The sequence below is a fragment of the Coturnix japonica genome, unplaced genomic scaffold (genome assembly GCF_054131305.1).
Source record: "Coturnix japonica strain WE unplaced genomic scaffold, WE-NBRP24 Scf046, whole genome shotgun sequence".
In the NCBI taxonomy this organism is placed as follows: Eukaryota; Metazoa; Chordata; class Aves; order Galliformes; family Phasianidae; genus Coturnix; species Coturnix japonica.
Window position 1 is genome coordinate 796,369 of NW_028188949.1, and position 13,121 is coordinate 809,489.

The 13,121-nt window shown below is 40.0% G+C and overlaps 1 protein-coding gene across 1 annotated transcript; it reads left to right on the forward strand.

Annotated features, from left to right (window-relative positions):
• Positions 1 to 23: 23 nt before the first annotated feature.
• On the forward strand, positions 24 to 12,689 carry LOC146752325 (uncharacterized). Its single transcript, XM_085531934.1, has 8 exons — positions 24 to 268; positions 1,253 to 1,519; positions 2,164 to 2,433; positions 3,070 to 3,141; positions 6,732 to 6,793; positions 6,997 to 7,116; positions 8,838 to 9,033; positions 11,482 to 12,689. The coding sequence occupies exons 2-8, from the start codon at positions 1,270 to 1,272 to the stop codon at positions 12,687 to 12,689; spliced, it is 2,178 nt and encodes a 725-aa protein (XP_085388060.1). The 5' UTR covers positions 24 to 268; positions 1,253 to 1,269.
• Positions 12,690 to 13,121: the final 432 nt, after the last annotated feature.

Here is a 13,121-nt window from a genome sequence, read left to right on the forward strand (position 1 = left end):
CAGCCTGCAGTGTAGAAGTAACGAAGCACCTGCAGGATGTGGAAATTGAAGAAGAGAGCTCTGCTGTCTTCTCCTGCGAGCTGTCCCATGATGACGAGGACGTGGAATGGTTCCTGAATGGCAACCTCCTTTACACCAACAATTACAATGACATCAAGAACGTTGGCAATTGCTGCACACTGACAATGAAGCAGGTTAAGCCTGAGGATGCTGGCACAGTGACAGTGAAGTCAGACAAGGTGTCAGAAAGCGCGCCTGAAGGTGATAGGTGGGTCTGATCACACCCCTCCTGGATGTAAGAGATGCTAAGGAGCTCCAGTTCATTCTATTGTGCAGCAGTCCTGCTTCTAAAGCTGACCTCTCTGGGGTGACAAGTCATCAGAGGCTTTCTTCCAGTGGAAGGTTCCATTGCAGCAGATATCAAGGAAGGAGGATGGTTTTGGTGTCCTGCCAAAGCATTCCATTGCTTTTTATCATCATTTTATTTAGCACAAGGAGAGTTACAAGAGCAGTTTCTTTTACTGCTTCAGTAACATGCAGTGTCAATGCTGTTGTCTCCAAGGATTTATGACTGAAGGAGAGATCATTCAATGTGTGTTTTGCCTCTGGGATGACTAATGACCAGGCTGTGAGCAACCTGATCTAGCTGTGAATGTCCCTTTTTATTGCAGGGGAGCTGGGCTAGATGGCCTTTAAGGGTCTCCTCCAATTCTAAGGGTACTGTGATTCTAATCTGCTCTCCCCAGCAATTAAGCTCTTTTACTCTATGCGCTCAGAGTTTGAAGGATTTCCTCTTTCTCCTTTCTTTTGCATTTGGTGGAAGTTTTTTCCCCAGTATAAACATCTGATGTGTGAAATAGAAGATAGATAAAAGGAGTCAATAAAACAGGAAAATCAAAATTGTTCAGCAGCTAATCCTCTTAATCCTGTGGCCTGCTGTATGAGCTCTGCTCCATGTGAGGGCAATGCCAGTTCTCCAGCTTTAGAAGAGCTGCATCCCAATTACTTCATATGATATCAGTCCCACCCACCGGCAATGCAGGCTGTCCCTCCTGTTCCCTGTATTCTCCTACTGATTAGTTCAGAATTCCATAAAGTGCATTCAGTCAACAGACATGAAACCACTTTAGGTTCTATATTGATGTCATCAGTACTGGTAAAGATTTATTTATCCCTCTTTAAAAATCTGAAAGCAACTGGAAATGTCTCAACTTCTGTATCACATTGTTCTGTTTTGCCTTTTTAATTGCAGAGAACCCTGCTGTCTTCATGAAGTCCTTGGATGATGTTTTTGGTGAGGAGCGGGGTGTGATTAAATTGGAATGCGAAGTCTCTAAAGAGAAGGTCAAACCAGTGTGGAAGAAGGACGGTGTTGTGCTCACTTCTGGCAACAAGTATGAGCTGGTACAGTCTGGGAAGACCCTATATCCCCTTATCCATGACCTTGAGAAGTCAGATGCAGGTTTCTATACCTGTGATATTGGCAGTGATGTTGCCAAATCAAAGGTCGGCATTCAGGGTAAGTACTGTGGAAAGTAAAGGAGTGCTAAAAGCACATTCAGTATGGTCACTATGTCTTACACCTATTCCCCCACGAGCCTTACTAGTTTCTACAATAGAAGTGTATTACTGCAATTTAGCACAGTGATGTCTGGAAAATTCCCATTGCTTTTGATGTAAATGTATCTCATTTTGCCATGAAAATCACCAAACATGTCAAGAATGTCCTGGAAATATTTCCTTTCTAAACATCCCTAAAATGGAGAAATGGTTTGAACACCAGTAGGGGTAGGATGGTAACAAATTAGCTAATAGAAACAGTTAATTTCTTGTCATAGGCAAAACCCTTTTTCTCACGCAGCATCCTAGAGTTGTCCTCTCTGTTAGGTTGTTCCCTCTGTGGCTCATTGAATCTTCATTCTGCTCCATGGACTGAGCTGCTCTCCTTGTAGTTCTTCCAGAGCAAAGACAAGAGATTCACGTCTCTTTTTTTTAATAGCTTTCTGGTAATTCTGAGTGGAGAATGTCTTAGAGAATACATCAGTAAGGAACACAGCCATGTTCTGCAAATCCTGAGTTCAAACACCAGTACTGCTACTCATGTCAGTCACAAATGCCTTTTCTCCATATAAACCTCATACTAACCTATCTCTTACCTTCCAGAGCTGAATAGTGGCATTACCAAACGGCTGAAAAACACTGAAATCCAGGAGGGAGAAGATTGTACTTTTGAATGCATTCTGTCCCATGAAAGCATTGATGAGTTCAAGTGGACACTGACTGGAAGCAGAGTGGAAAGTGGTGGGCGATTTAAAGCTTCTAACGTGAGTCGGAAATATACTCTCATTATCAAAAGTGTGACTCCTACGGACACTGAGGAAGTCGTTTTTACTGCCCGTGGTCTAACCTCCAAAGCCTCTCTGTCTGTGAAAGGTAATGAGATGGGAGAGATTCTGGGGCCTGATTCCTTCAACTGTCTTCTGATAAGATTGTCGTGAGAGCTAACTCATAATATGGTTAAAGTGAATAGCAACCTTCTACTTGAACCTCAAAGCACTGAGAATTTCTCTTAAAAATAAGTAAAAGGAGGAAACATTTTACACAAATGTGAGAACTACCCAAAGCACTGGGGTAGTGTTGGAAATGGGCATCTCACTACAGCTTGTTCCATTAACAGTAAATCAGGAATGATCTGTTGAGGGAACTGTGGGAGCAAATATCCTCTAAGTATAAGCTGAAGGGATGGCCTTCACATCATCTAGCTGTACAACAAATTCCTATCTAGAGCATGTGCATCTGAGAGCATCATCCGAGGCTCCCAGTGTGATGAGTGGAGAGAAGAAAGAGGCAGTTTTCAGACATGGTTCATCATCCTCAATTGGGTAGATTTAAGAGAGAATAAATGCTGCCTGGAATTCTATTGTCTGTACTTTGCAGATTACTGCTGGCTGTAGGATGGCGTCTGTTGCAAGTGCCTCTCTAACTTATCTCCAGCATGTAGATGTATGTATTTTGAGAGAGGCATCCTACCCTAAGTGTATGTTACTCAAAAAGCTTGTTTTCTTCCAGGAAAACCTACTGAGGTTTCAAAACAGCTGGAGGATAAGACAGCAGCAGCAGGGCAGGACATCAGCCTGAGCTGTGAGCTGTCAAAACCGGATTTGAACATCAGGTGGTACAAGGATGGCAAAGCAATCAGAAAAAGCCAGAAGTACGACTTGCAGCAGGAGGGAACTGGGGCCATTCTGATCATCCATGACTCTACTGCCAAGGACAGTGGGGAGTACCCCTGTGAGACAGAGGACTCCATAACAAAAGCCAGGGTCACTGTGCAAGGTGAGTTGAAAAGCACACTGGGGATGGCATGTAGAGAAGTCGAGGTAAATATCTGCAGCCTGTGGGTGATGTTTTTCTCTTCTGTTTCCTTGAGCAGGATCAATTCTTAGTTTTCAGAAAATATGATGGATTAAAATCTTTTCCTTAAAATAATCTGGAAACTGAATGATTCTCCAGTGTGATGTGGATCTGGGCAGCCTGGTCTGGTGGTCGGTGACCCCTTGGAGGGGGTTTGAAACTAGATGATCTTTGAGGTCCTTTTCTACTCAGGCCACTCTATGATTCTGTGATCATTCTATGATTCTATGATCTTGGGTGTTAGTGAGCCAAGAAAAGATGGCAATCTGAATTAGTCTATATTGAATATGTGTAATCAAAACTATATGCAGTTTATCAGATGAGATCCTAACAGCGCATGTATAATGGTATTGAACTTTCCAGATATCTACTGGAATTATCAAACCTATGTAAATGGGTGGACTCTGTGGTCTTCTTAGACTCTTTGCATCTCTATGTGTTATTCTGAAATGAGGGCAAAGGAGATTCAGGACACCTCTGTATGCTTGGGACTTGTTGGGGTAACAAATCCCTTTGTCCTACACCCTCATCCTTTTTTTTTTCCTTCCAGAAAAACCTAATTACTTTATCAAGGAACGTTCAGATGTGAAAACTGAAGAAAGTGGAAGTGCACTTTTTACATGTCAGAGCGAGAAAGCCGCATCCTTCGTCATATGGAGGAAAGGCATTGCTGAGCTCAGGCCTGGCAGGAAATACAAGAGGGCACAGAAAGGACGAGACCTGCAGCTGAGCATAAAAAATCTGGAGAAAAGTGACAGTGACGTGTACACCTGTGACATTGGTGATGCCCAGTCCAGAGCCAAGCTGGTTGTACAAGGTATGTGTGAGAGCCATATGACTGCGCATCCTGTTTCTCCACTACCAAGACATTATCCTGGTAGAATTTGTACATTTATGGCAGGTCTTTGGGGCTGCAGCTGTCTGGCCTGAATAGCGGTTCACAAGCCATGCACAGAGCAAGCTGCACAGAAAGGCAGCTACCGACCAGAGCAGTGCCATTGAGAACTTTATGTATCATTTAAAAACCAAAAATGCTGATGTACGGTGAGGCTGGTGACCCAGAAATCAGTGTGAACTTTCTATCTCTGACCTTTCTGAGTTAAAAATAGTCCTCCAGAGTTCTAGGCAAAAATTCCCTTATGCTGCATTCTGGGTAGTTGTCACGGTTTAAACAAAAATCTACCTGTGTCCGTGACAGGGGGGCCACAGGCAAGCGAGGTGCTAGAAGGAGCTGAACCTCTGTCCCAACTACTTCAGAAGCAGCCCAAACCCCCTCGTACACGGCTAAGATCTCCTTCTCAGTTGGAGTGTAGCACTCCTCAGACCCTTTATATGCTCGACTCCAAAGTCCCGGGTGTTGGCCTTGGGTTTCTCCTAAAGCTCTTTGCCACAAACTCCAAGTGGGACCTTTCTCTCCAGCAGCAGTGTAGAGGATGTTCTTTACATCCTGTCCCGTCCGTACTGGCCCCAAGGCCACGGCACGGGCTATCTCTTGTTTTCTTTGCTCAAAAGCCTGCTGCTGCTCAGGACCCCATGAGAAATTATTCTTCTTCCGTGTTACCTGATAGAGGGGGCTCACTATGTGGCTGTAGTTTGGGACATGCATTCTCCAGAAGCCCACTACTCCCAGAAAAGATTGGGTCTCTGTCTTGTTGGTGGGAGGAGACATAGCAGTGATTTTTTCAATCACATCTGCTGGGATGTGTCGATGCCCATCTTGCCATTTTACACCTAAGAACTGGATTTCCTGGGCAGACCCCTTCACCTTGCTGCGCTTAATGGCAAAACCAGCTTGCAAAAGAATTTGGATTATCTGTTTTCTTTTCTTGAAAATCTCTGCTGCTGTATGGCTCCACACGACAATATCATCAATATACTGCAAGTGTTCGGGAGCAGTAAAATTATTCATGCTTTATATGATGTTATGATGTGGAATACTGATAGCAAAATTACAAAATTATTAAACCATGACACCCTGGTATTTTTCTTTTTTTTTTTCTTAAATATTTTCCTTTTTACTATTTAAATGTTATGGGCACATCTTATAGAAACACAAGGCTGTTTACAAAGAAGTGCATGCTGTGTTGCTGTATGATGAGCAAGATACATCTACTCTTCATCTAGTAGGAATAGTTGCTGAGCCTTAAGAACAGTTTCAGAAAGCTTTGGGAATTTGGGCGTTTTCCTTGTTTCTGCAACACAAAATGAAAATTTACGCTGTATACAAAGAAAAGGGGAGTCCGAACTTGTACGTTAAATTTGAAGGAGATCAATCTGGGGTAATATTTAAAAAAAAAAAAAAAAAAAAAAAAAAAGGGAGCGTGGTCATCAAATACTATAAAATATATTAGCTGTTACTAGAATGCCACTTATCTTCCCCCCATACGAATCACTGTCATGTTGTATGTGAATTTGTGAGGTGGGTTTTGAAGCTGAAATTAAAAACTTCTTGTATGGCTGTCTTCATAGTGGCTATCCAGACTCTCTGAAGAAATAACAGCTATTATGTAGTCAGCTATTCAGCAGTTTTAACTGATTATAAATTACGTTTCAGGGTGGAGAACATAGCATAGTGCCTGACACCTGTGTTGATCCTGAGGGCATTCTTGATTCTGTGCATTATGATGTCATGGATATTAAAGAGCAAGCTGAGGCAGCACATAGTTCCATTGTATCCCTGGGGGACCCGAAGGAAGATACTGGCTGGTTTGAAAAGCAGCTGGAGAAAACTAACTTTGAACTGATGGAGACCAAAGAAGAGCTAACAGAGAAAAACACCAAACTACTTAAAACTGAAGAAGAGCTGATGCAGAAGAACAAAGGTGAGTTATGCGATGTGAAAGGTAGAAGACAGAAATAGTTCATTAATCTAAAATAGAAATAACCAGTTTGAGTAGGAATTAGAGGAGATGTTCTACCTTTGGAACCATAGCCTGTAGATAAGTGATAGTTTGTTCCTTGTGTATATTCAGGTTCAGCAATTCCACGGTTTTTGGTTATTTCTTTTCTATTTTCCTCCCTCTCCTTTAAACTGCAACTAGCAGCTTTACGCTTTCGTAAGTATGGGGTTAAATGTCTATATCTTGATTTTTACTTTTATATTGTAATCTCTACTCTTCTTTATGTCTTGTTGATGCAATGCTTTCGTTCCAAGAAATATAGAAAACTTTTGAATCACTCCCAATAAGTGAAGACCACATGCAAATTAATTAATCTGTTCAAAAGCTACCTAAACATTAGAATATCTGGAAAAATTGATTACTTAATAAACTATCTATTGGCTACTTATGTAATACAACCTTTTCTGTGTGTTACAGACTTTGAAATGCAGATGATTAAATTGGATGAGTCTGTTGAGCAACTTAAAGAAGCAACTGAGGTAACTTTATCAAGAAGATGTTGTGTAAAATTGTTTTAATACCAACTTGTGGTAGCTTAAAATGCTATTCCAGTAGGCTCCATTAATAGATTTCTTACCAAGCTTAGCTTAACTGAATTTGCCTTTAATGCATTGTGTAATTCAGCTACTTAACACTCCATTAGAATCTGATGACTGAATTTTTTTTATTTTTTATTTCTAAGAAAATGAATGCACAAAATGAAAGGGTTCGAGAGCTAATGGACATCGTGGTGCAGAAAGATGACATTATTACAGAGCTACAAGACTTAAAATCTCATTTAGAGGAAAAAGTAAAAGATTATGTGAGTTTTACACATCTCCGTATCCTTATACAAAAAAAGAAAAACACTAATTCTATGCTTGTAATCAACACATTTTTGGAAAACTGATTTTCTGTATGTAGCTGGTACTCGCTTGAAATTGTAAACAATTCAAATTTATCTGAAGGTAGTTGTTGTTAACACAAACAACAAAAATATCAGTGTGTTCCACTATCTCCTGCCTCACACTCCTACATCAGAGGAAGAGCAACAGTAAAAGTATGTTGAGTAGAGTTGGAAGTACAAGTATGAATGGTCAGGATATCTCCACGTTCTATGCAGTCCATAAAACTTTATCCTGACTAATGTACTGCAAGCTACTGAATATGTGAAGACTAGCTTGATTAAGTATGTGTGCATACCACTTCTGGTGGTTTTTGTTCATTTTTTGATGTTTGGTAGCCTGAAGTAGCTCTGAAAACATTTATAGTTAATTCTGTCACTCAGATCTCTAACCTTGTAAGCTTAGCAACTTGACCCTTCTTAGTCTTTGACTGTCTGCATCACTGCAACTTAGTATTTCCATGGTATTAAAGCTGACTGTGATGAGTAGTCATGTCCTCACCTATTACTTCTTCCAAGAACAAGGCTCCAACTCTATCTGTGAGATTGTGTGGCCTGAACACTTCCGAAGCTTTTCTTTTCATAAGCTACTAAAGATGAATAATCAGTCCTTGGCAGTGCCAGCATGGCTTAACAATCGTCATCTTGTAAGTAAGGAAGCTTCACTTGTGGTCAAGGACACAATCTAAAATATGCGTGACAGAGCTGACTAAGCTTTAAGGTTGGATTATATCTGTCACGATGAAAGTGATTTTAGCAGCTTAGCAGAAGTGTGATGTGATGAACTTGTATGAGAGCTATGGAGATTTTGGAAAGGGTCCAGAGGAGGGCCACAAAGATGATCAGGGGGCTGGAGCACCTCCCCTATGAGGACAGGCTGAGGGAGTTGGGTTTGTTCAGCCTGGAGAAGAGAAGGTTGCGGGGTGACCTCATTGCAGCCTTTCAGTACCTGAAGGGAACTTACTCCCAGGAGGGGAGTAAACTCTTCGAAAGGGCTGATAATAGCAGGACTAGGGGAAATGGTTTTAAGTTGAAGGAGGGAAGATTTAGGTTGGATGTTAGGGGAAAGTTCTTTACTAGAAGGGTGGTTAGCTCCTGGAACAGGCTGCCCAATGAGGTTGTGGATGCCCCGTCCTTGGAGGTGTTCAAGACCAGGTTGGACGGGGCCCTGGGCAACCTGATCTAGTAAAGGCGTATGTTTGGTGGCCCTGCTAGGCAGGGGGGTTGGAACTACATGATCCTTGAGGTCCCTTCCAACCCGGGTAATTCTGTGATTCTGTGATTCTGTAATTCTGAGAGCTGACCATTTGCTCTTTGACCATGTTTGTAATTTTGTTGACTTCTTGGAAACAGGAAATTCTTTGATAAACCGGTAAACTCTTGATTGTGTGCAAGTCTTTTACTTTGTAACCTGCTAGGCTCTTGCTTTCCCTTGTATACTCTACCGAGTATTGCACTTGTCATTATCTGAAGGTGTACTTGTTCTGTCTGCTATTGAGATTTGTAACTGATGTCTATAGAGTCACCGGGTAAATATTTTAGCTGTATGGTTTTGTGTAAATATTTGCCTTCAGAAGATTACTGAGACTTAAGTGCTCCTTTTGTTAAGCTTCAATGTAACTGATCTTTTATCAATACAGGAAAAGACTACCTACCATTTAACTACCATTAAAGCAGAACCGGCAGAAGAGAACACTAATAAAGGAACTGAAAGCAGCCAATTTTCAGTGCTTTCAGTTAAAGCACTGAAACAAGAGAAAACTGAGTTGGAATTGGGAAGAAAGCGCAGTACTGACGAGGATAAGCCTACTGTGGAAGAGCCACCTCCAAAGAAAGGTACAGTTTCTTCCATCGTTGAACAGGGTGTCTTCCAAAACAATAAATTGCTTCCTATTCCGGATCGGAAGCAAAAGGCTGTGAAGCGCGTACCTTATGGTATAAGGAGAAAAGCCACTGTGTTAAACTGTAAATAGAAGTAACTGTTATGTAAATATCCCTTTTTCAGAAGGTCCTATGCTGTTCATTTTTGAATGCTTAAGAATAGAAGTTTTTTGCACTATTTTTTTCCTTTTTGCTGCTTTTTCCTCATCTGTTGATGCACTTGCAGATTTGGTAATAGTTTTAAAGCAGTTTCTTTAGGATTGTTTCAACTGCTGTTGCTGATCTTCTGAGTAGCATCAGCTGCTCAAGTGCTTTTTTTTGTTTGTTTGTTTTGTTTTTCCTGAAGCAACTATCAAAATTGTTGACGACCTGCTAATTGCTCGCTCATGGGCAATATTTGAGCAAAATGGTTTGGATAAGCTCTGATGCATTTAACTTCACTTCTGGGCACAGCTGAGCATCAGTGTTCCTAGAATTACGGAAGGCATATAAAATGTAGAAGGGAAAATCTAAAACCTAGCTGTAGTCCCTTCCTTTCTTGTATTCCTCTTGCAAAATATGTGCAAGGGAGAAAGTCAAGGCCTTCTTTGGATGAGATGCTGTTCTTGGATGATTTGTCCCTGCTGCCTTTATTTGGCATAAATATTGAATCCTAATGTGACCACTGAATGGCATCACATATAAGCATCTTACCAGAGACTGAGGGAGGGATGTGGACTCCTCCATACTCCAAATAGTAGTGGGTTTGTTCTAATCATATGACCAAAGCTCTCATTTAAAAATTAATGACAGCAATGCTCCACATAGGAATTAAAATGGGTAGCTGATAGTCACAATGTCAGCATGAAGTTTTCTGTTAAGAAGTACTGAGTATTCAATCATGTTAAAATTTTCTTCTATTTGTGAGTATTAATAGCGTCCAATTTCAAAAACCGCTTAATATATATTCTTTAGCTGTGTTAAATATACACAGTAGAACAATGAGCACAGGTATGTTGTGCTGGTTCTTTTGTAGAATTAGTTATATAAGTAGCACGAGCAAAAGTGTTTTAGGAGATGCTAGGTTATCTCAGCTTCAAGTTCAGGGTATTTACACCATTCTCTGAGCTTTTAGGTCTTGTTTCCTATGCTCTGTAATAATGCTTTTTCCCTACTTCCTGTGTAAGGAGCTTCTAGACTGAACATTACACATCTTCTCCCTAGTCTTATTTATCTTGCTTTAGTGCTTGCTTGTTGTTTTCAGCATAAAGGGTTTAGATTACTTATAAATCATATTCCCCTCACTAGTGTTGCTGGGAGCAGCAATCAAAACCAAAACCTGGTTTGGGGTGGAATATGCCACTGCTGTTTCTTCAGTATGACTTTTAAATCAGTTGAGGGCTGTATATAAAACTCCTTAGATGAGTTAAGACGCTGTTTCCATGCAGTACATGTGAATCTGTATGTAATGCAGGCTGCACGTGGGCGCTATAAAATTCTGCATTTCTGTAGTTGTAGTAATAAAAGGACTGTACAAGAATCACCATGGAATATATTGTTGTGGTGACACAATCCCTAGTAAGTCTTGACTTATATTTATTTTTTTTAATACTTAAAGTATGCATATTATGGAATGGACATAACTGGATTCTAAAGCAATGATGAAATACAGCAGAAGTCGCTTTTGATAGAAAGAAAATGCATGTGATTTTAGCTAATTGCTCACCAGTTAAAGAAAAAAACAGCCCCAAGCTAATGGAATATTTATGGAAACTTGAATCTGCAAATTTGTACAACTTTATGAGTGAACTTTATATGCAAAAGAGTAAGTGTGGACAGAAGTAGGAATCCTCATATTTTGTTTAGAGATCAACTGAATAAGAGAGACAGATATCAACACTTAAGTGATCAACTTGTCCAGGGTTTTATCTTTCTTTTGAAAGTAAGAGGACTGTGAGTTGGAATGAAATTTCTTAGAGAACTGCTTATCTACCATTTAGATGTAGATGGAGTGATTCCTGGTTGCCTTATAGGGATTGCTAAAGCAGGGAAGATAGAAAGAATATAGCTGTGAATTATCTATCTCGTTCCCATGTTTCTTAGATCTAATAAGATTTTCTACTGGTGTGGAGTGGAAGGTTTGAGTAGTGCCATGGTAAAAGTGTTCTTCCAGACTGAAAACCTTTTGCTGTTAATTCTGTATAGAAATCTGAGGCACCTGATTACGTGTCCAGAGAACTTTAATTCCTTCACTAGTATCAAATACTATGTGATGTGAGGGTATGGCTTGCATATTACGACAGTTTTTCACTTAGAAGTTGCTACTTGGTGTTGTGAACTGCTATGTAATAATGATTTTAATCAATCTGAACTACATTCCTTTTCCCTTTTTTTTGTTTGTTTGTTTGTTTGTTTGTTTTACAGTAGTTGTAAATGAGAGAAAGAAAAAGAACACTGTAGAGCAAAAGAAAATTGAACACATGAAACAAAAGTGCTCCACGTACCGAAAGGAAGTACTAGCACTGAGGGAAAGAACTGAAATCTTGGAGCGTCATTTAGCTGTGCTTGAAGAACAATGCAGCAGAGAACAAAATAAAAAAGAAGATTTCAGTAAGCAGGTAACAAGCCTGCGTATTGAGCTTTCTTTTTCTGAAGAAACAGCTGATGCCCTCCGTGAACAAATTCTGCAGGGTCAAGCTGACTATCGGGGAATTGCTTCTGAACTGGATGAACAGAAATCTATAAATATGACACTTGAAAACAAAAATGCCCAACTAACTAACAACATAGAAGTTGCCAAAGAATATATAATTGATAAAGTGTCACAAGTAAAAGAAATGCGGACCAAATTAGATGAATTATACAAATGTCACTTAGAGTTTCACACCATCGGTACTGACTTTGTCAGTGTAAAGGATTCCTCAGACTGTGAAAAAGATGAGCCAGGGACATCTCAAATTAGTTCTGCATGCATTCAGTCAAAGACTTCTTCCATCTCAGATCTTGTGCAGGACCTCTCCTTTAACTATAGTCTTGAAAGGATTTGGGAAGTATGCAGAAGTATTGTTGATGTTTCCTCACAAAAAAGTCAGCACATCAAAGCACTGCTTCAAGACAATGAAAACCTAAAGGCGGGACTGAATAATGCTGAAAATCATAATCGTCAACTTGTAATGAAGCTATGTGAGATTGCAACTCACACTAGTCAGGAAGATGATCTTGTGAATCAGTTACATGAGCAAATAGAAAAGAAAACTCAGGACTTTGAAGAAAAGACTGCAGAAGATCAGAGAGTGATTGCACAATTTCAGGAGGAAGTTGCCAACTGTGAGGTAAAAATAAGAGAGCTTGAATATCTCCTGGAGGCTTCCAAGACAATGGAAGACAATGTGTCAAAACTCAATGAATTACTTAAAGAAAAAGAATCTATTATTGTTAATCTGGAGACAGTTACAGCAACTCTGCAGGAGAAGTCTGCTAACGCAGACAAAAAGGTTGAAGAGTTAAGTATCAATGAAGCAAATCTGATTCAAGAAGTTATGCAGCTGAAAAACAGCTTGGAGCAGATGAAACATTCTCTTTGGGAAAAGGAAAAGAGTGAAATGGAGAAAGTGCAACGTATAGAATCGTAAGTAACCACTGAGTTAAGTTAGAGCCCTTTGAGAATGAACTAGAGTTAAAAATAGTTAATGGGAACATCCCTTCGACTTAATGCATCTGCATGCTTATCAATGGCCAAACTACTACTTTAGGATGCTTTGGTATGCTACTTGAGTTCCAAGGGAAAACAAGAGTGTGCAAGGAAATAAAGAATAATATGGGGATTTCTGGTGGTTTTGTTGTCCATCCCTCAGAATAGCATCTGAATAATTTATTGCTTCAGCATCTGATTATGAGAAGCAAGCTGAAATTCAAAAGTAATTGTTTAAATCTTGTCACTGTTCTAGATAGATTTAAGAGTCTATTTACAAATAGAAACCAACAGGCAGGGCATGGATTAAGCTGTAATTGCTGTTTCCATGAGATGTGTAACAGTAATGTTCTTTGTGTCTTTATTTTTAACA

Coding starts and splice junctions, on each gene's coding strand:
- LOC146752325 (XM_085531934.1), top strand. CDS start 1,270: ATGAAGTCCTTGGATGATGTTTTTGGTGAGGAGCGGGGTGTGATTAAA. Junction 1,520..2,163: donor ATCAAAGGTCGGCATTCAGG/GTAAGTACTGTG, acceptor CTTACCTTCCAG/AGCTGAATAGTGGCATTACC. Junction 6,794..6,996: donor AACTTAAAGAAGCAACTGAG/GTAACTTTATCA, acceptor TTTATTTCTAAG/AAAATGAATGCACAAAATGA.